Here is a 22196-nt window from a genome sequence, read left to right as displayed (position 1 = left end):
AGACAAAATTTAAATTTTTGATGAAGTATCACGAAGGCAAATTACTATTCTAACCTCAAAACCTATATGGCCTATCGGATCATGTTTTTGACTAGGTAGTGCAATCTCGAACTGAATCAAATCAAATCGAAAACCAAAATAACCCGAAATGAGATTGAACCAAATAAGACAGACATCAACTTATCTAAATAGCTTCATGTTATTTCTCAATTGATATTTTTTTTTTTTTCACTCAAAACCAATTCCAAGTTTTAAAACTATGTAAACTATACTCGTTATCTTTCCCAAACACACAAAAAAGTCTCTCCATGAGAATTGCCCATGTGACTTTTAAAATTTTGAAGTTAAAATTCTTTGGATTGTAAAAACATCTTAAAAATAACATCCATGCTATCTTTGACTATAACAGCTTCTTGATGCCAATCCCTAGTTCCATTCCATTTCACCCATGTTTCTAATATTTTCTCCATCTTGAAGAATGCCAAAGTAAAATTATGCGACAAAGCTATCATAGAGATGTGACCCATTTCCATTATTCCAGTACAAGGAAGGTCTCCATAGCTATGATCACTCCATTGTTGCTGATGTTGAGAATAAATAACATAAGTGCACAAAATTGAGACTATGGTCTTTGGTTTATGTAAGTGGTCATCAACAAGACATTGATATCGAACCAAAACCAACCCAATATCACACCGATAAGAAAATCGAAACCAAACCAAAACCTACGTCCCTTATTGATCATGTTTTGGGTCCACTCATTCTTACACCAAACCCGATCCAAATCAATTTATTGACACCCCTACAATCCACCAGTACAGTATAGACAAAGAATTGAGATTGATCAAGGTCAGTACCAATCCAATCCAATTCTAGCCAATCCAATCGAATTCCTCAAACCGTATTCTCACCTCCCCTTGGGGTAAAGTTGATACAAATTGCACTTTACCATGAGTTCATATCCTCTGCAGCGAATGGTGAGATGCGGTGAGTATCAGATGACTAAGAACATCTGGGTATGCCTTCCAAGGGTTTCCAGTCACCCAATACTCACTACATCGACGCAGTGGTTACAAACCATTTTCACACACTTTACCACCATGAAAAAAAAAAAAAAAAAAAAGGGGAAAAAGAAAAAGAAAAAAGAATAGCCATTCTTCTTCTCTCTTTGTCGGTCATATAAATATATTTGCAAAAGAAAAAATCATATAAATATCTTCTGGACCGTATAGGCCTTAGTCTGTGTTGAGATGTGTGTAACTGCGTCCGTGTGTCAAATCCTATTCTCCGAAAATTATTAAAAAAAAAAAAAGAACTTTTACAAAAAGGAGAAAAGCTGCCCAAAACCAAGAAGAGAGAGAGAGAAGAATGACAACCCCCCTAAAGCTTTTGCTGCCTTTGCCTTTGAATACTATCTTTTTTTCTTCAGATTTCCCTCCAAAACCTTCGAAATTCTTCTCCCATCACTCTAATTTCTCATCCAAAAGCTCTCATCCTTTCAAGTCTTCTCCCATTTCTTCATCTTCTTCGTTCACTAGATGGGTCAGAGTAAATAGAGACCCGCAGTACTTGAGATGCTCGAAGGTGGTATATTTCCCTTTCATGTCTCCTACTTTGATTTCTTCTCTTTTCTGTTTCGATGATGTTGAACTTCTATTTCCTCCCATTATTTATGTTAGATGATTGGCTGTAGAAGTGGGTTGGGCTCAGAATGGCTTTCTGAAAGTTGGGTTTAGGGATGTTTTTCCTGTTGGCTCTATTTACTTATTGGTTTTTGACGTGGTATTTTATGTTTAGTAACAATCTATTGAAATGCGATCTGAATCTTTTTTTCTCTGATTTTGAATCGATTAGATATTTAGAACTTCCTTTCTTGTGGTTTGCAAATCCTCTTCTGCAATCTGATATGTGCTTTTATTTTACATTTACGAGGAAAACTTGTATTGCGTATTTCCTTTTACAAGTTCCGTCTTGCGCATTGTGTCTGTTGATAAATGTCGATTCAGTTGTTCTAATGATTGAATTATTTTAATCTGTTGAGGTATCTTGCCATTTGTTTAGGTCGATTTTGAAGAATCGACCCTTTTTTAGGTTTATCTATATCAACTAAAGTGCTTTTGCTAGCACATGAGGAAATGATTTATGCTGTAGAGTTTGATAAGGTGAGTGTTCTTACTGATATTATGTTGTTCCATGTCACCCAGCCAGTTCAAAATAGAATCCCCCTTGCCCATGTAGGATACACTTAGATTCTAGACACCAACAGGGCAGGCAAGCCTTGTACTTCTGTGTCTCAATTGCCGCTGCTACTACTGCTGCTACTACTGCTGCTGCTACTACTTGTTTGTGTATATATATACTACCCACCAGTAGGTACATATATGAATTATTTGTATTTCTTTTTATAGTCCTTCTAATTAATTTTAGACCATGCTAACTAGACTTAAAGGGGTCAGGAAATAGCCTATCTGCAAAAGCAGGGGTAAGGCTGCGTACATTATGACCCTCCCCAGACCCCGCAATGGCGGGAGCCTCATGCATTGGGCATGCGCTTTTAAAATAGACTTAAAGAGAATATTAATAAATTTTCGTTAATATGACAGGTATACATAGATGTAAATGATTTGACCCTTCCATAACACTAAAAGAATTATTTATATTAAGGGAAAAAGTTGGGTATGCTGCTGGCTTTCCTCGAGCTAGTGGCTCAACCATTGGGAGGGCTGGGATGGGAGGGGCATAAGGGAATTTTCCAAGGGGAGGACGAGAGAGATAGACACAGATTTGGGTATATCTCTAGCATACCCAGCCTTTTCCCTTATATCAATATATAACTATATTAGGTATAAAGTGAATTTAGTAATTTTTAGACATGCATAGTTGTCACAGCGCCTAGGCGAACTAAGGCGGTCAAGGTGGGCAAAAACTAAGGCGACACCAGCGAGGCGCCTTGCTGACCAAGGCACCAGTCAAGACAAAACCGCTTAGGCGTCACCTTGCCAACTATGGACATAAGAATTTAAACTGCAGAGTCCTCAAATCCATTTCTATGGATTTGCAGAGCCCAACATCTGCTGTTTGTGTTGGATTCTAACACCCACACCCTTATCTATGTAATGTAGGAATTAGTTAATTCTACACTTAAAAGGAGAAATTATTCTTCAATCCCTATCTACCTATTTATCTTGTTTAATTCGGCTTAACTCTCCTGATTATACCTGTTTCCAGTTTGGAGATGCATTTTATGTATCTGGACCCAATGCGACCAAACCTAGATCGGGAATCCATTAAACACACTAGCTTTCTCTATGACTTTCTTCCTTCTGGATTCAGGTTGCCATATTCGACCTGATTCTGGGTTGGGCTTTGGCATTCTGAACGTTCCTTAATGTTACTTGTACCGGTGGATAGGGTTTTATGATGCTTAAATTGGTTCTTGTTGTTAACCTTTTTAAGGGCTGATAATTTATTTGCGTATCATACGATATTTTACATATGTGTAGTGATTTAATGCTTAATTGAGACTCAAAGATACAGCTCCTTTTTTCCTTTAATCGCTTTTCCTTAATCTACTCTATGGATTTTTTTCTTGAGTTACTACTTATGATACGTCATTTACCTTAGAACATTTTGGTATTTTGAAGGTAAGTTAACTAATCTCTCTCTCTCTAGATCACTTTTTATGTGATTGTATCCATCAAATGATGGGTTCCACTTCCATGTGGTTTATTGTTTTGGTTCCTTTTCAAGATATTAAAAATCATATTATTGTGTTGGTTACATGGTTATGTATTTCCAAAAATTAGTTGCATCGCTTTAGATTATATGCAGAATCAATTTATGGTTTTGTTGGTTTTCACTAATTTGATATCAGTTGCTGTGGTGTTTTGTTTATTATAGTGGTTTTGTGGATATTCAATGAAAGATCAAGATATGGGTAGCTGCATGAGTGAAGGGGAAAACATGGTAAGCATGTTTGGGTCTGATGACGATATAGGTACACAAGTTCCAACCCAAGTTCAATCACTCGTTGAAGGTCCAGGTTCAGGTCCGTTGCTTGTGTCAGAGTTCAAGCCTGCCCCTGATGTTGACTATCTACAGGTATGCTGTCCTCATGTTTAAAGTCATAAAATATTATTATTATTATTGTTATTGTTTTTGTATTCCATTTTTCATGTATTAGTGTATTATTGATTCCTTGTTCACTTCTTTGATGAGGTTCATATTGGGATTGAGGGAAGAAGCCAAGTCCCTACTTCCATATGTTTAGTTCAGTTTTGTGGTATTAACGGGATAGGGTCTCAGAGAGGATGTCTTTTTCGTCCTGATTTGGCTGGAAAACATGACATTATTACCTGACATGCAGGGTATTTGTCAACCACTTGGCATGTGTATTAAGATATCTTCAAAAAGTTATACTGGTAATGCGTGAGGATTGTGAAAGATATATATATATATATATATATATTTTTTTTTTATTTGGTTGAAGGGGTCTTCTTGGATGTTCTTCAACTTGTCCCAATCCGGAGAAAGTGAATTTAAACTTGTGTGCTCCCTTCCAATTTTCAGTTGTACAGTGGATGCTGAACTAGTAATAATCGTTCTTATCATGAATTTTTAACAGTGTTCTAATTTTTGCAGGAGCTGTTGGCCATTCAACAACAAGGGCCAAGATCAATTGGCTTCTTTGGGACCCGGAATATGGGTTTTATGCACCAAGAACTTATTGAGATCCTCAGCTATGCAATGGTTATAACTGTAAGATCCTACACATCACACAAGAAAATCTAGTTCATCCAATGGCAGAAGTTGGGTGCATAAACGCACTTTTAGTTGCATTATGAGAATAGTTTTAAGTTAGTTAAAATGTAATATCATGTCCATCTTGAATTTTGACACCCACTCTATCCATACATCGTAACTAATAAATGGATCTTGGTGCCTCACTGAGGTATCGGATCTACTGATTGTTGGATTTTACCAAACATTCAAAAAGCTCAATAGTATGAAAAAAAAATTGTGGCTGGAGCAGTCAGATCCTACTTTGCCTTCAACAGACACACACCCAAAATTGTGTTACTACGCATCTCCTTACTGTGAATTTTGAAGGGAGGAAAGTTCTGACGCTCCAGGTTTCAACTTTCAAGCGAAAAATTCGAATAAGATTTGGAATCCAAATCCATCAATAGATTTGACTATCATAGTTGTCATGACACTGAGGTAAGGCGGTGGGCTGCAGCCTTGAGGCCTTGACAAGGCCTATACCAAGTCAAGTAGGCCAATTTGCAATGCGTTAAGTCCCTAATTTTTAGGCCTATTCCTAGCGTGTTTGCCAATTCTGGATATGTTTTCTTCTTCCAATTTTCCCCCTTTATGACCTTTTCTTTTAAATCCCCCCCTTTTCCTCCTTGTCTGTTCTGGGTGATTGGACATACACGGTGACAGTTGTCTAGGACATTTCAGACTGCCTAGCCGAGTCCTTGACAACTATACTGACTTGCTGACTGTTAACTTGGACATTTTTACTGGTTTCTTTTATTAACTGTAAATTTCCTTGTTAGGCACTGTCCAGTGACAGCTGTTCTGGCTTACTTATGGACTCACAACTTAGATTTTCTGAATTAAGGTCTTGATACTTCTAAACCTAGATTTATGTTACAGAAAAACCATATTTATACATCTGGAGCATCAGGGACGAATGCAGCTGTCATTAGAGGTGCCTTAAGAGCTGAGAAATCGGAACTACTTACTGTAATCTTACCCCAAAGTCTGAAAATGCAACCTCCTGAAAGCCAGGAATTGCTGTCCAAGGTAATTTCTCATTTTCATTCTTGTGGTCTTATGAGTTTGCATGCATCACAGGTACATATCTCATGCTTCATCTTTTCAAGGAATCACATGAGACACTTTTTCTTATTTGAAACTCCTGGAGCTGGTAGACGAGTAACCAATGGCTTTTGAGCTGTTGCCTCAAGGCTGCTATGAATTAAAATGACACTGAATCTTGAAAAGCTGTGGATTGATGTATACTTAGCTGCAAAGTTTGAGTTTCCATTCTGAGCTGATAAAAAATTTAGTGGCTGCATCCTCCCTTCCCACACACACCCCAAAAGAAAAAGGGGGGGGGGTGGATGAATGTCGACCTCTGGTTTGTACACTACTATTCTGTAAGATCAATGTCATCATGACATTTATTCGTTGGAGTGTCCAAAAGTTTGTTGATTGACCTGTAACTTTGCTGTGTCAATTAACAGGATGAGTGAGCGATCAACTTTGAATACCTCTTCTATAGAACTTGATGATTTCTTCAGTGAGCAGATGATTAAGTTAAGAAATCGGGGTCTGTTTTCAGAATTTATGCGACATCCTTGCTGCTTTATTCACCCCAAAAACTGCATTTTTCTCATGGGTGCTCCAACTATTCCAAGTTCATGCATTGAGGATATTCATCTTTTCAAGAAACTGCCATTAATTAGCTAGCTCTTCCAAAGAGTGAAAAACAAATTATGGAAGAAAGAAGTAAAAATAGAATTTTTTGTTTTCTGCTTTAACCTTTTAATTACTACACAATTCAATTAAACCATTTACCCAATTAACTGGGTTGGTTGTATGATCTTGTTTCCTCTTTCCTTTATGTTTTAGGCCATATGTTAAGTTACCTTGTAAGAACTTTGTATTCTCTCTTTAAAGTCATTTGGCCTTTCCCTTGTTGGTTTAATCTTCATTCATGGGTCTTCATTATAGATGGCTGAACCATGTCAATTGTCTTTACATCATGTTACATATCTGTGCTATTCATAATATGAAATCCTTTCAAGAACCATTGGACCATATTCTAATTTTAGGCTTGAATTTTGATTCAATTTTACTTTTCTGTCTCCTTTCTTTTTTGTCAATTTGTTGAGCCCAAAACTTACCCATCTGATTTTGGTGGTATTTTAGATGCCTTTGGATTGCCCTACCATTTTTATCAGGATCTTTCAAAGTTGAGTTTTTTTTGAAAAAGTCATGACTAATTTACTAATTGTGTCAAGCACTGGTGGATTTTTATTTTGAGAATTTTAGTTCAATTAGGGGACGAGTCAACAAATCCAGCTGTAGTTATAGAGTTCATATTTCATCTGTACTTCGGAAGCCTTCAACAGAGTTGCTAAAAGTTTAATTGGAGCCTAACTGGAGCAAAATTTAGTAACTTTAAATCTTAGGTTCACCTTGGAAAGTTACTCTTAGAGCTGGTTTTAGTAACTCAGTTGGTATGTCTAAGGGTTTGAAAGGCTTTCTGCTCTGTGTGGACTAGGTTGAATTACCTGGGCTGCACACATATTTGTGTTACCTGGGAGGTTGGCGAATCTCTCCATTGGATATGTAGAAAATGTTTTGGATTGGCCTTGTGTCAATAGGTCTTTTAAGACTTCTAGTTTATAACTTTTAGAAAGGTCTTAAAGTGAGTGAATAGGTCTTTTAGGATTTCTAATTCTAAAGAGTTTCTTTTCTCTGCCTATAAGAAAGGGAGTTATGTTAGGGGTGCTTTAGAAGTTGGGAAGTTTCTAATTTTTTTTGTACATGAGTCTATAAAGGACGTAACCCTTATACTTTTAGTGGAGTAATAAAGTGGTTTTGTGGTTAAGTGAAGAAGGGGATGGGTCTCTTATCTTATGGTTTGATGGGCCACTCTGATTTTCTTGTGTTAAACAGATTCCTCTCTCTATCTTCTTCTTCATTAAGGTTAGTGTTTATGGTACTGTGCACGGTTCATAGTTTCTGTTTCTTTCCTTAATTCCTTCTATTTTCTAAAATCCTAGTTAGTTTTAACCTTTTCCCCACCACCTTTCCTTGTACTTCAGCCACAAAAACCTAGGCCATCCTATCTTATATATTCTTGTCCTTATTATGAGAGCTTCTTGCTGGAGGCTGCCTTGCATGTAATTGCAAGTTTCCCTACCTGTGGTACCTCCTTTAGTTACCTCCGTCCTGTGGGTGAGCCAAGGGGTAGCCTATGACATTCAGAGACAAAAACTAATCCCATCCCCGTCTCAAATGCACATTTATGATATCAGTTTCCCACCCTGGTCATACATCGTTTTGCCATTTTGTTCAAGTCTGTATTCCAAACAAGCATGGATATCATTATAGGAACACAACACAGTACACAATATAATACTCATTTCTCTTCCCTGTGTGAGGGGAAATGTAATAATATGTTCCTATTTGATCAACTCCACATGCTAGGTCTGTTGGATGGGATTTGGAAAGTCCAATCTAATATGATGCTCAATTCTTTTTTTCTCTTACGAGGAAGGTGAAATTTCTGCTTCCATGAAACACCTTGGGACTAGCTATAAGGACCTTAGGGACTATTTCTTCGGCTGTCAGCATGAAGATGAGTGTTCAAGTCTTAGGTGGCCAATTCATGTAAAAATGTCAAAGGTTAGGACCCACTCCAGTCTAGCCCTCCTGGACGCTCTGCATAAATGGGACTCCTACAGAGTAGGTATTTTTTAGGCATTACGACATTGGTGTGACCCATTTTCTTATTGACTGATCCTGGAGTAAGCCTATAAAAATAAAGAGGTGTTAGGGACTGTTTACTAAGGCAACTTAGGATCCCAGTCTCAATTGGCCATGCGTGGCACCACGAATCTTTATGGTGCATATACTATTTACTTATAAGGCCCTTTGGAAACCTTTCACTCTCTCTAAATGCAGAGCCCTGGGATGGGAAATAGCCCAACAAAAGGCTTTTACTATTGATGTATTCCTACTGGAGAGGGTTGTTGGGTACTTGTCTCTCCATTTCTGATTGATGTACAACAATCATAACCATATCAGCTTATCCCAACTAAAGGGGGTCGGCTATATGGATCCGATATGGAAAAAGAATAAAAAGATGCACACAAGAGAGTTCAAATGAAGAGAGAAAGGAGGTAAGAGAAGAAAATAAAGCAGTAGTCAAAGACGCATCACATGAACATCCCCTAGAAGGGTTCAGCGACGCGGGTCCTTGTTCTCCAAAAAACTCTATCCGTGGTCATACTCAAATCGAGCCCTACCGTATGCATATATTTTCTTAACACTTCTTCAATAGGCATTTTAGGCCTGCTCCTACCCAAGGATTAAAGTTGAAAAAAGCGACCTATAATATGTATTATGCATAAACACTAAATTGAGAGTATCACACTAAGAATCCAAGTTTTGTAGTTGTTTATGGGTGTAAAATCCTTGTTCCCAATCTTGATTTCCATTTTTGTTAGAGAGAAAAATGGCTGGCAGTAACTTAGGAACAAAAACCCCTTCAAAAAATCGTGTTTTGCTGAAAAATGACCAATCTTAGCCATTATATGATCGTAGCGCTCCATACTGGTACGTATCGTACCGTATCGGTATGTATTGACCGATACGTTCCGAAGCATACATTTCACATTTTTTATTTACCATAGAGAATTGGTACGTACCGGTGGTGTATCGATATGTATCGTTCGATACATATCTATACAAAAGGATTTTAAAATTTTCATATAGCGTATTGATATCGTATCGGTAAGGGCCGATATGATACGATACTTTAAACCATGCTCCTACTTCTTCTTCCTCTCAACTTAATCAGGTCACTCTTATTGGGGCATCCATAGGTCTCCGTTGCACATGGCCATACCATCTCAACTGGCTCTCGAGGAGCTTATTCTGGATTGGTGCAACCCCCAACTGGTTTCTCTCTCCTGGTCTTGCCACACAACCCTCTTAACATCCCCATCTCCGCTAGTCTCAGTTTATTCAGATCACTTTTTTTGACTGCCCAACATTCTGCTCCATATGTCATAACTGGGCGTATAACAACAATCTTTTGTCACATGGCCATACCTTTGTTTCTTCATTTATTACCGAAAATTCCCCGTTGTAGTGGCTGTCAATGGAATTCAGAATTTGCAGAATAAACAGACTGATTTATATCTATTTTTCCTGAGTTTACCATACAATTCTGGGACAAATAATACAGATAGAGTGCATGACAATTCTTGTTTTAAAACGTTGTTGCTTTGTTTCTTAAATAAACGATGCATTTTTTTCTTGGTGGTAGAGAGTTCGTGAGATTTCAAAGCATTAGATAAAAGGTTAAAGGCCAAGGGAAAATTTCATTGAGACCTATGTTATGTTATTTAAGTAGTATCGATTTGGATTGAACTATGCAAACAATGGATATTTTTTTTTTGGAGGGTGGGGGTGGTGGGGTAAAGGGGGGCGATGGGTTTACAGACTATTTTAGTTGGGTAATTCTAATTAGGACTGAACCCGATTTCTTCTTTTTCAATGTCTATGATCCATAATCAATCTGTTAACTACCAGCTGAAATGGGAATTTATACTTCATCTTAAAATTGCAAAACAGTGTTATCTAGCTCTCATCTGGGAGATCAGGTGGTCCAGGGGTGCTTGGCAACATGTGCCTAGGCAAAGCTTAAACAGGCACTTGGGTCTGTTCTAATATATATAGATACCCCTCTATCCCCCTTCTGTTTTTCAAAGTTGTTATGCTGCATAACTATCATATCTGTGTCTTACATTGAATAAATTTTTATTTACAATACTTTATCAATTTTTATATTTATAATTTGAGAAAAAAATAAGTAGTATATGTATTTTCTCTAGCATCTACTTTCGTCTGTTCTTATACACCTGCTGCGTCTTTTTGCTACACTGCATCAAATATGTTGGTTGATTTTAAAATGAATCGGAGTAAGCGATGCAAGGGGGTGTGGTTTCAAGGATTTTTTTTTTGGTTTGCCAGGATCATTATGAATCAAAACCAGTCCCAACCTTCAGTACTTCTGCAAGAAGTGCCCATCCTCAGACTTGACTGCATTTTCACATTAGCAGCCTGACCTTTTACCATTGCTCCAAATGATAACCCCCCTGGTTAATATTTTAATGTAAAAAAAAACCTAGGGTACCAAATACCATGACCTGACTTTGCCTTTGCATTTTATAACATTGGTGCAAAACAATCATTAAAATCTATAGTAGATTGCACCTGAAGGTTAAAACTGTAGGACTTGCATGCCTGTAAGTAGAAAAAGATGTTTCTTTAATGCTATATTTTTTAGTGTTTGTTGTTTTCTTATTTTTTACCGTATTTGCAGGTTAAGAATGTCATAGAAAAACCTCACAACGATCATCTGCCTTTAATAGAAGCCAGCAGGTGTGTTAGAGCTTCCTTTTCTTTCTTGTGATTTTAGTAGTTTTCCTTATACACTGGACTTTAATGCTAGCTTGTTTGAGTCGACAAAATATATATATTTTTTGGTGGGTGATATGTAGGTTTTAGTTTTGGGCCTGGCCTGTACTTTAATCTGGGTCTAGTTGTAGACTCACTACACCCGGCAAGAAAAATTGTTAGGCCAATTTTGGCTTGGTGTTGTGTGTTAGTTCAATTACTCTCTGGAGAGTTTTGAAGACAGTCAACATCCCATTGATATTTGAAAAAATCCATATTTTAATTAATAAAATTGAAATAAATTCTTGTAGATTCTCCAATGTTGTTGGTGTCACCTGTATTTTTTTTCCCCTCCTCCAACGCCTAGGATCGCGTAAACACTGTGACAACTATGGATACATAGAGTTCTGCTCTAATATCTTCAGTTTATTATTCTAAATTCTGTACTAGGTTTCTGTTTTTAAAACCCAAAGTTCTAAGTGTTTCTATAGTCCTACTCATCTTCTTCAAAACTCAGTTTTAGGGTTTAATTTTCTGTTTCTGATTTCGGCTGATTAAGTTCTCATAGTGCTGTTTATCTGCTAAATGAGATCATTATTAGCTCACTATTTGAGCCACTAAACCCTGCTATCGAATTCGGGTTTTTGTCATTGTTTTAAGTTTCTACTTGAAGAAGGAAACCTGCAGAACTTTGAATCTGGCCCTTAAATTTAAATAATATATTACAGTTCTGTTCTGATTAAATAGAACATTCAACCAGAATTCAGTCCCATCAGACTTGTTTTTCTTCTGTTATAATATTTCACACTTTCTGGTTTGATTCCTACCTTTCCTCGATTCTGGTTTATTGGAGGTTTTCTAACCCTAAGTCCCTTGGGTCCCTCGAAACCCCATCACCAGGACTTAACTTTTAGCATAAACTAAAATGTAAAACCTAACCAGATTTTCTAATAACTCTAGGACTTGCCTGATCTAACTTCTAACACAAAGAGGACAATAAAGACGTATTCTAATAACCCCACGATTCCACGAATTTGGACTAAATTCATCCTACTTGAGTAATCTCATATTCTTAGCTCCTACCCACATTCTAGGCCCATTAAAATGACCTACTGCAATAAAAACCCTTTGGACTAAAGGTTCAGCACATATGTAACCCAAAATCAAGGATTATTTCCACCATAATAACCCCATCTATGTGATTTGCCTGCATCACTTTCATTGGTTAGATCTCATTTTTAAGCATTGTTATGAATGGATGAGTTTACAACTTGACATTGTCGACATGGTCTGTCTGTAAAATCAATATGACCGTCGGGTTTGACTGGATGATTACCATCATCTACGTTGGATACACATGATGGTGTGCAAATCATGGGAATCAGTGTGCTCATAAGGTTCGCTAAATAAGAAAATATTGGGTACTGAAATCTAAATTTGTTATCTTCCCAACTGTGCAGCAATTATTTGTTGCAGTATCAAAATTCCACACCATATGACACCCATTTTTTGTTTTCATTCAAATATGTTCCCTTGCAATAAAACAAAAAGAAACAAAACTCCATGTTTGTTATAGTTGATGAGATTTAAAAAAAAAAAAAAAAAAAGGTTTACTTTGGCTTTGATCCTGAACCTCTGATTAACACATTATGATGGTTGCACCCAGTGTTGGTTAACATAGCTTTAATCCTTTATTCAAACTATTTGAGCTAAAAATGATTATTGTTCCTATACAGCTCAATGGTTAAGTTGCACTATTGCAACATGGTCATAGGTTCAGAACTTGGAAACAGCCTCTTTTGCGAAGCAGGGGGCAAGACTGCGTACATTTGCCCCTCCCAAAACCTGCAGTAGCGGGAGCCTCGTGCACTGGGTTGTTCTTTTGTTCCAATACAGTTCAAACTATCTATGTATGGGGTGTTAGGCATCAAAATTTGGATATTTATGGAAGAGTAATATTGATTATTTCCTTGACTTCCCACTCTTTCCAGCTATTAAGTTCTGATGGAACAAAAAATGACATTTTATTCTGCCTCCATACACTATAGGAGAGAAAATTGAGTATTTTTCTCTCTTTTTTGGGTAGAAAGTATTTTTCTTGTTCTTACAAAATAAAAAAGGGATCAATAGTTGAAATTAGTCATGACATATTCACTGGGATTATGACTACTAATCCTTTTTGTTGGATTTTGAACTATTTTGTCAGCTTATTTCTAGATGCGCAAGTTGGTTAGCATTGGCTATGACTGTTGCTCTGCAGAATGCTTACTTCCAAATCTTTGTTTCCCTCCACTTGATGCCTCTTTTGTGTCTAATTGGGTAATTGTGTGATGAAACAACAGATTATGTAACATGGACATCATCTCGCGTGTACAACAGGTCATTTGCTTTGCCTTTCATGACAGTCGGTTGCTCATGGAAACATGTCAAGAAGCAAAGAACCTCAGGAAGATTGTGACCCTTTTCTACTTGGATTGAGGGGGAGAAAAAGATCTTTTTGTTCATACATTGGTAGGTATAGTCTTTACATTGGTAAATGGAAGAAGGGAATGGTTGTTCTTTTTACATTGGATTATCAGGGATAGGGGGCCCATTTGTTCCTCTTTCCCTGATTGAGAGGGAGAAAGACTGAAATTTGTCATTGATTTCATTCTAAGAAATTGAAGAAAATATTCTGTAAGAAACTGTTGTCCCAAAGTTCATCACTTCCCCCCTACTCTCCCACCCCCCTTTTTTTCTCCCCCTGAAACAAAAAGAAAAAAGTTTTCTGCTGCCAGTTGCTGGTCTTTTACTATTTTGAAGGGGTGGTGGGGGTGGGGGTGGGGGTGGTGGTGGTGGTGTTAGGCTGTGACTAGAATTTTCCTTGAGGAAACAAGCACTAGTCGTTAAGAGTGGTGGAACCAGAACCGTGATCACCTCTTAAATAGCAGGGTCAAGGTTTTATTGAGTTTTCTTATGAACAAAAAGGTTGCCTTTCCACTTTTTCTAGTTTAGCAGTTGTAGCAGATTTCTCTAGCACAAATACCTACTACATGGCAGATTGGGTGGAGCTGAAATTTTTTAACAGTGGACCCCAAGGTCCCTGCTAATCAAGAAATGACATTTTTTTAAAGAGATGGATTACTAATACAAGAGAATATGCAAATACATGGGAGTTTGTACGATTGAATTCAAAATTTGACATGTGGCCAATCTAGACCACATATTCCCATTTCAATTTTACATGTGGCAAAACTTGGTCTGGTCCAGAGATACCTTCCAGACTTGCAGGTCTAGAAAATGATATGGGCTGGTTTGGGATTTCCGGTACTTCCCGAAATTATCCTGGTAACACTTTTGATTTGAAAGCCTTCCAGTTTAATTCAGCAATTTCCATTTTATTATTATTATTTTTTTTCTTGAATTTTAAAATCTATTTATATTTTCTGGTTTAGTCAAAGTAGTGGTCCATTTGGTTGAAACCGGTCTGACCTTTCCTGAACTGGAAGTGGGCAGTCTTTTGTTTCACCCCCAAACTTGATTTTTGAAAACCTTGCTTCCCCCACCTTGAGTGGTGCACACAGAAGTATAACATAATCAGATGATGTTTGAAGATGTGTACGCCTATGTACAGCTATTTCTATACTGGATTTTTGCATAAAAGGAGGAGTTTTTCTACATTGTGCACATGAGACAGATCTCAAGTTAGGTACTGTACATGATTGTATCTCTATAGAGGCATCCTTGATCATTGTTTCATTTTGTTTACTCCCCCGCCCGCCAGCCAGATTAGTATTGACCATCACAAGTATATTGCCAGTGCTGTTCAACCTGTCTGGATGGTATGGTTCTATCCTTCATTCTGTGCTGTTATCTATAGTATATGGCCAGTGGGGATATCTCACTTTTTTGTTCTTTTGGTAGAAGAGAAATTTATTGCAAATTCGGGCATGTGGAGCACGAGGCACCTCGATTACATAAATCCTAAAAGCCAAGAAGTGGAATTATGTTAAGCCGTCTTACATGCCAAAGATAGGGTATTCCAGGTTAGATAGTCGGTTACACTGTCAACTCCTCTAGAAACATGGGAGATGGAACATACGATAAAGTTAGGAACAAGCTACTAAATATCAAAAACAAAGTTAGAGCTGTAGTTAACCAGCGCCAGGTTGTCAGACTCCACCAAAATATGGGAGAAACCCCTTTCAGCTGTTGCATTTAAACATGTTCTTAGTACAACTACTTCGCCAACTAAGGTCTCAGGAACTGCAGCAGTTTCTGAGCATTTAAGAAGTGGGTTCCCATGATGATCCCTGGTGATGAAACCCAACAACCCCCCAACCCCCCCCCCCCGGTGCTTTCAATTGCCTATGAGGATGTTTAGACCTTCGGCCTGACCCTCGAGCATGCACATATGCACCTACACTTGCGCACCAAGTCAGAACCAAATCCTATGAGAATCATATAGGAAATCCATGAACGGGCAATAATAAATTTGAATTCATTAATGGGTTAAACTTCTTGTCATCAAAGTGATCTAAGTAGTTGTAATCTTCTTTTAATTGTTTTTCTTTTATTTTGAAAAGTTATTTAATGTCAGAGGTATAAAAGGTTTTTAGAAATGATAGATTTATCCCCGATGAAAAAAAAAAAAATTTTGTGTTATCCGCAAAAAAGTAAAGATTGTTCACCACATTGGGCACCCCTGTTTTGATAACCAGGCACCTACCACTCACACAAAAGGTACCATGAGCCCATGGTTCAAAAAGTTGAAACGGAATCAGCCAAGTCAAACCAGAATTGGGATAATCAGATTTCTGAACCCCTCTTTTGAATTCGTCTGGATCTTTATTTAAAATTTTTCTTTCTTTTAATCAATGAAATTAAATTATAATAATAGAACTTACCAAGATTTATAAAACTTCTGAATAAAAATATCCAAAAGAATCGCAAATATTTGGAATCTCTTATTCCCCTTATGGCTGGAGCTCTCTGGAACATCACTTTTTGTGCATAATTCCATGATATACAAATGGAGACATGGTTCCTAAAAAGCAATGTCATCCACATCAGTGGTAGGACTAATAAGAATACCAATAGAAGTATCAATAGGGTTGGAATTTTCACATTTTGCAAGGGGTGGGATGGTCAATTCGCCACCCCTGCTATTTCTGGACACAAGGGCACACTATCTTTCTTTCAGGTATTTTCCTTCATATTTCGCTCTCACCACCATATAGGGTCTAGGAAAGGTCATAATGTACATAGCCTTATCCCTACTTCGCAAAAAGACTATTTTCTACTCAAGCCCATGACCATTTGGTCAGAATGAAACAACCTTACCATTTCACCAAGGTCAACCCTCATGGGATTATAAATCAAACCAGATACTCTCCAAAGCGCCAATGCATCCAACATGCAAATACTGGAGAGGATCTGATTCCTCATTCCTTTAGGCTATGTTTGGTTACAAGAAATATTTAAGGGGAAGGGAAGTGAAATTTTCATACTTAAAAAAAAAACTTTAAAAATCATTACTCGATGTGGTCCCATATGATTATATAAACTACTATATTTTTTTAACTATATTTTATATGTAATTATGTCATTTTTATATTACATATTATAACAAAGAATTTTGAATAAAAAATAAAATAAAATTTAATAATCAAATAAAAAATAATTTTAAATTAAAAATATAATATAGAATAATAATTATAAATATTTATTTTTTAAATATAAAAATTTCACTTCCCCCGCTTTTAAGTCCCCTTCAACCAAATGGAGCCCTAGTGGGATTTTAGACCGGCCAAATCTAAATAATATGTACCACCATAGAATAAAATCTTATCCTTCATGTTTCCTTCAACTCTAAAATATTCGGTGCTCATAGGCCCCATTTGGTTTCATGTAAAAAGGTAGTAATAGAAAAAAGAAATCATGAAATATCAAATGCACTAAAAGTTTTAAAACTTAAAAAGGGGCCATAGGGAGAGCCAGACAACATCTTCATCAGTGAGATCATTGTGAATTCAATGATGAAATATGAAATACTGACGAGAGACTTCCTGATAAACCAAAAAATATTAGAAAAAGACTGTCATTCACTACCAATAGTAAGAAGCCTACAATAGGAACCCTTTTCAGAAAGCTTGCCTCGTTTCAAGAAATGGACGATCGCTCATGTCAACCTGAGATAAAATTGACTTTGAAGCAACTACTGTTATTGAGACCTGTTACTGGGATTTAGCTAAACCATGTTTGTTATATGATTTAAGAATTGATGATACTGGGATTTGAGTGCACAATCAAAACCACAGACAAAGCTCATCATGTGTAAGGTTCAGCATCCAAGAGTGCTGGCAAATGCTTCTGCGTACTTGTGCTTATGGCACGGGCGGCTGGGTCTCCAGCTGGTTTGATCAATGGGTTAGCTACAATCTCCTCATTCATTGAATCTGATGGGAGCCAAGTAGCCAACATCCCAGCAACTTGTCTTGGATTCTGACCTAGATTGTCAGGTTTTTCTGCAGCCACTCTTCACAAAGTCTGCAGAACATATATACATGAATGGAACTATGAATGCATATCATTGCTGCATGGAGTAGACCTATCAGATACACAAACTTATCTTCACTGGTTGACTGAATTCCTTTCTCAATGCCAACTGGAAAGGAAGTAGTGATCAATGACTAGCTTTAAAAAATTGAGAGAGAGCTGTAGCTGTTGAAATCAGAACTCTATTTCAGTTTGTGATAAGATAGAGTAGATTAAGCTAGATCTAATCATCTAAATAGAAACTTATAAAAAAATATTTTCTCATCCTTCTTCTTGCTACCAAATATAGATTCAGAATCATCAATAGCCTATTTCAGTCGAGAGAAAAATATAAGTGTGTGTGAGGTTCAATTAGAAACCAAAAGACCAGTTTTCGTGTGTGCCAAAGTGCCAATTTTGAAAATACCTAATCACATTCAGCTTATGCACAAGAAAATTGGCTAATGCTTCATCCAAGATACAAGGTCTACATGAGAGCATTGATCATTGCAGAAAGCAATTTATTCTGGCAAAAACTCATTCAACCAGCTTTGGCATAACAGCCCTCATAATCCAGCCACATGGCTAATGATGTGGCAAGTTTCAAGCATTCAAAAGTAGGCACCACCATGGATTCACCATGTTTCAAATTTTGTGTCCAACTCAACCATCTGGCCCACCTTACACTGGTCTTATCCTGTGTATTTTCCATCAGCCAATATTTTTTAAAATTATCTGACTTTTTGTCTATTTTTTACCCACTTCTACTCAGGGTTGGACTAGTCCAAACCTCAAGTTTGTTGCCAAATTGACAGCAAGTGGCTGATATGCATGGGTCATTTTGCAAAGCTCACACAACAAAATTCCTTGTCAGGAACCTCTATAGTTCAGAGTGAATTTCGGGCACAAATCATATGACAAGCAATCCTGGCAAGTGCAAGGCTGCTACAAGATACATTTTTGTATCACAACAACCAGAGAAGTGAATTTAAGTCTACAAATGATCATATCATTTATACTTATCACAACTACCAGAGAAGTGAATTTAAGTTTACAAATGATCAAGAGAGGTTCCAGCACAAGCCCAAATCTAGGTCTAATGGGCTATATGGGCCATAAGCTTAGCATTTAATGTTTTCTATTGTAATGGGCTTATTTTGAAAGTGCATATGACTTAACTAGTTATCTTCTAAAGTTGTAAAGTCTTGGGGATTTCAATAGATTAGTTTCATTGTTAGTTGTGAAGGATCTTGAAAACGTAAGGCTCATTTAATCTCTTGAAAGAGTCCCAATGAGTCTATAACTCTCCAAACCTCTCTATAAAAGGAGCTGGCAGGCTGTAAGCTAATGGAAGAACAGATTTTAAATGAAATCTCGACTTTGCCTACGTAACTGTGAGATACAGAGTTGCTTGGTGAGATTCCTTATTTTGGGCTTAGTGAGATTCTAACCAAGGCCTCGGTCATATCCCTCTTATCTTTTCCTTGTTCCTGTAATTTTTAGGGTTATTCACATATTTGTTCCGAAAGGTGTTTGGTAGCTGATCATAAGGAACAAACAGCGCATAAATCAGTGGCAGTTATATTTTTCTCACTTCCCCAAGTACTATCTAGTAAGGATTCTGATTCTGTTGCCAGGACCGAACCAGGATCACATCAGACAATTTATTAGTCACTTGGTACATCAGAGGTACCCGAGGGGCAAGGATAAGGAAGGTGAAGACAGTACTTAATCCAGGTCTTGGCCATGACAAGCCAAAGACCTTATCAGCCAAACTAGCAGGCACCTTCTATGGGCAAATCAACTGACAATCAAGACTAAATCAATAGGAATCCCTCATAAAATCACACAAATCAATACTTCTTTCTTTCTTCGTGATAGGTCTGGTTGGTAACATTTCTGTTAAAAAATGTACTTTTTAGTCTAGTCATAAGTACTTTTTAAAAAGTACTTTTGCAAGTTGATAAATTGTTTGGTTAAAAAAAAAACACAAAAAAAACTTCTTTCAAAGTGGAAGAGAGAAGAGTGGAGCACAGTGAGGAAGACCGAAGAAGAATTATGCTTGAATATAGAAAGGGGGATTTTGGAAGAGCTTTACGTTGTTTTCAGTAAAATTGGTGGGCCATTCTCCCTATAATCGGTCTTGCAGGTAACAAAGGAAAGTAAAGATGAAGAAGGGGGTTGCGGGGAGGGGTTGCATAGTGTCAGGGGTTGGGCAGGAAGAAGAAGAAGGGGATGTTGCACCAAATCCGATATCAAACTTAAAAACTGTTAGAAATTGAAACACCGAGGTACAGATCGACTGACATTTATCAAAATCAAAGGATAAACAAGGAAAGAGTGAAAAATTTAAAAACATGTAAAAGACAGGCATGAGAGGCTGAGATCACCTACCTGTGAATCTGCGATAAGATACGATAGAGAAAGAGGCTGAAAGCGAGCACTGCTCTGCACTTGAATCTCTCCCGCCATGACATCGACAGCCAGCTGGTTCATCTCAGAGGCAGAGTGGTCAGCCTCAATGGTGACCCTGCAGGGAAGGATATGAAATCAGGAACCAATATCTAAAGAAGCAGAAACGAAAAGGAAATAACCAAATCCGATACCTGAGACCACTTGCATAATACCATTGACACGAATAAAAAAACAGAGGCAGAGATGTACTGAGCGTTGTTCTGAGATTAGGTAGCAAGCAATATGAAAAGGGATTTGACCCGACCAGGGATGGAGGGTACAGGAGGGAGAGGGAAGCGAGACTGAGAGTGGCAGACTTGGGTTAGCTTGCAGCGGTGATGCACAGGGGGGGGATGGGTGCACCGACAATGCACGCAGGCAAGAGTGCACAGAGCGGTGAGGCAATGGGGAGGGGTGCAGTGGTGGGCAGGGTGGTAGGGAGACGAGTTAGATGGCGAAAGGGAGAGAAGAAATGAGAGAGTGTTGAATGTCAGGGCTCGGAGGCAAGCCCTCCCTTACTTTTTAATTTTAAAACTCATCAACATAAGTGCTTTTTCTACCTGGTTTGCTTAAAAAACAAAAAAAACAAAAAAACAAAACGGTGTTGCCAAACACATCTGTTTTTTTTTTTTTTTTTTTCCACCCAAAAAGAATAGAAAGAACAAACCAAATATTTCAAAAAAAAAAAGTCATCAAACAGACCCTAGGTGTGGAGCTTCTTTGCTTGTCTCCTGCCGCAAAGAAGCTCTGAAAAGACAAAGGTAGGCCACACAACTGAGCATGGAAAAACCTTGCAAGCAACAAACCCACAAGAATGCAACAACAATTTTAAAAACAAGGGGGGGGGGGGGGGAGGGCTCGTGATCTGTCTGAAGTTGCAAGCTTGCAACCTAGAACTCAGAAAGATAAGAAAAGCAGAGCTTATAAGAAACCTGAAAACTGAATAGACTCTATGCCTACACCAGAGAATAATACTTTCCTGTTGTGCAGATGTTGATTAATGCCCGCTATGTTCTGCAAATCTGAAAAGACAAAGGTAGAAAAGTAAGAGAGAGAAAGAGAAGACGAGAAGAAAAACCCACTTCAAGACACATGCAACCACAGAAAATTCTTATTTCTCCAGCACTCCACACAGCAAAAATCATTCCAAAAAATATGTTTTAAGAGTTCAACAGTGAGTCATTGAAATTGTTCTTTTAGGAGTTTCTATATTAGAATTTGGAAACGGGAGGGAAATGGAACCTTGAACATGAAATCTTCTTAGATATCAAAATCAGTAAGATTATCCTATCTAAAATGGTCAAATGGCTACTCTGTTAAGGTGTGGTTCTTACGTGGACCACTTATAAGGACAACATTATACCACAAACCAGCTGAATTTCAAGGTCATGTGCTGTCGAATATCTGCCTCTTCTGTTTAAGGGATACTGAGGCCGTTCCCCATATCCTTTAAAAGATTAACTCCCTCCGGAACTTTACCTTCATGTTTCTTTCAGTGACATCTGCTGTCATAGGGGCTGAATAGAAACACCATTACTTCTTCTTGTCTCTATGACAAGGACAAATTCTATCATTACCATTGGGCACCACATTGAAAAATTTGGGGCCTCTTAGCAGCACCGTTACCTCTATCGCTCCATGGGTTGTACTTCATATACCACCCTGTCTTGTAGTCTCTATTGATTAATGACGCATGTTCCCTTGATGTACATCATAAACAAAATTGGGTAAAATGTAAATGTGAAATTATAAAGATATCCAAAGACGAAGATAAAGCTTGAATTGATTTCAACCCAAACTTCAAATACTGATCAATGAAACAATAGCCTCTAAGTTGCATAATCAGAATCTTAGGGAAAATAGTGGGAAGACTAGGATTGTCTAATTACATGCACAATCGGATTTTATCAATCCAAGAAGTCAGATTAAGAGAGCCTAAACTGAAGAACTTAATGCCTCTTCCCCCCCCCCCCCCCCCCCCCCCCCCCCCCCCCACCCGTGTGTGTGTGTGTGTGTGT

At 37.7% G+C, this 22196-nt stretch overlaps 1 protein-coding gene and 2 long non-coding RNA genes across 4 annotated transcripts; 2 read left to right on the top strand and 1 right to left on the bottom strand.

The window, feature by feature from the left end:
- Positions 1-1279: 1279 nt before the first annotated feature.
- On the top strand, positions 1280-13892 carry LOC122071865. The gene is made up of 6 exons (XM_042636317.1): positions 1280-1584; positions 3901-4101; positions 4642-4758; positions 5662-5811; positions 11135-11193; positions 13551-13892. The coding sequence occupies exons 1-6, from the start codon at positions 1369-1371 to the stop codon at positions 13684-13686; spliced, it is 879 nt and encodes a 292-aa protein (XP_042492251.1). The 5' UTR covers positions 1280-1368; the 3' UTR covers positions 13687-13892.
- LOC122071866 lies at positions 5818-6743 on the top strand. The gene is made up of 2 exons (XR_006138301.1): positions 5818-6167; positions 6255-6743. It is a non-coding gene; the product is annotated as an uncharacterized LOC122071866 (long non-coding RNA).
- Positions 13893-17259: 3367 nt separating the features above from the next.
- On the bottom strand, positions 17260-20816 carry LOC122068916. 2 transcript variants are annotated; one of them, XR_006137291.1, is made up of 3 exons: positions 20331-20816; positions 20119-20254; positions 17260-17910 (listed from the first exon to the last, which is right to left on the bottom strand). It is a non-coding gene; the product is annotated as an uncharacterized LOC122068916 (long non-coding RNA). The 2 variants fall into 2 exon arrangements; XR_006137290.1 differs by having other exon boundaries at positions 20119-20816.
- Between the last annotated feature and the right edge of the window lie 1380 nt (positions 20817-22196).

The sequence above is a fragment of the Macadamia integrifolia genome, chromosome 2 (genome assembly GCF_013358625.1).
Source record: "Macadamia integrifolia cultivar HAES 741 chromosome 2, SCU_Mint_v3, whole genome shotgun sequence".
Classification (NCBI taxonomy): Eukaryota; Viridiplantae; Streptophyta; class Magnoliopsida; order Proteales; family Proteaceae; genus Macadamia; species Macadamia integrifolia.
Note: the sequence above shows the minus strand (reverse complement) of the source record. Positions and strands in the feature narration are given on the sequence as shown.

What these genes read in the sequence shown, in the direction of transcription:
- LOC122071865 (XM_042636317.1), top strand. Translation starts at nt 1,369, where the DNA reads ATGACAACCCCCCTAAAGCTTTTGCTGCCTTTGCCTTTGAATACTATC. An exon ending in CTGATGTTGACTATCTACAG is followed by an intron (nt 4,102 to 4,641) that starts GTATGCTGTCCT and finishes TAATTTTTGCAG; the next exon opens with GAGCTGTTGGCCATTCAACA. An exon ending in GCTATGCAATGGTTATAACT is followed by an intron (nt 4,759 to 5,661) that starts GTAAGATCCTAC and finishes TTTATGTTACAG; the next exon opens with AAAAACCATATTTATACATC.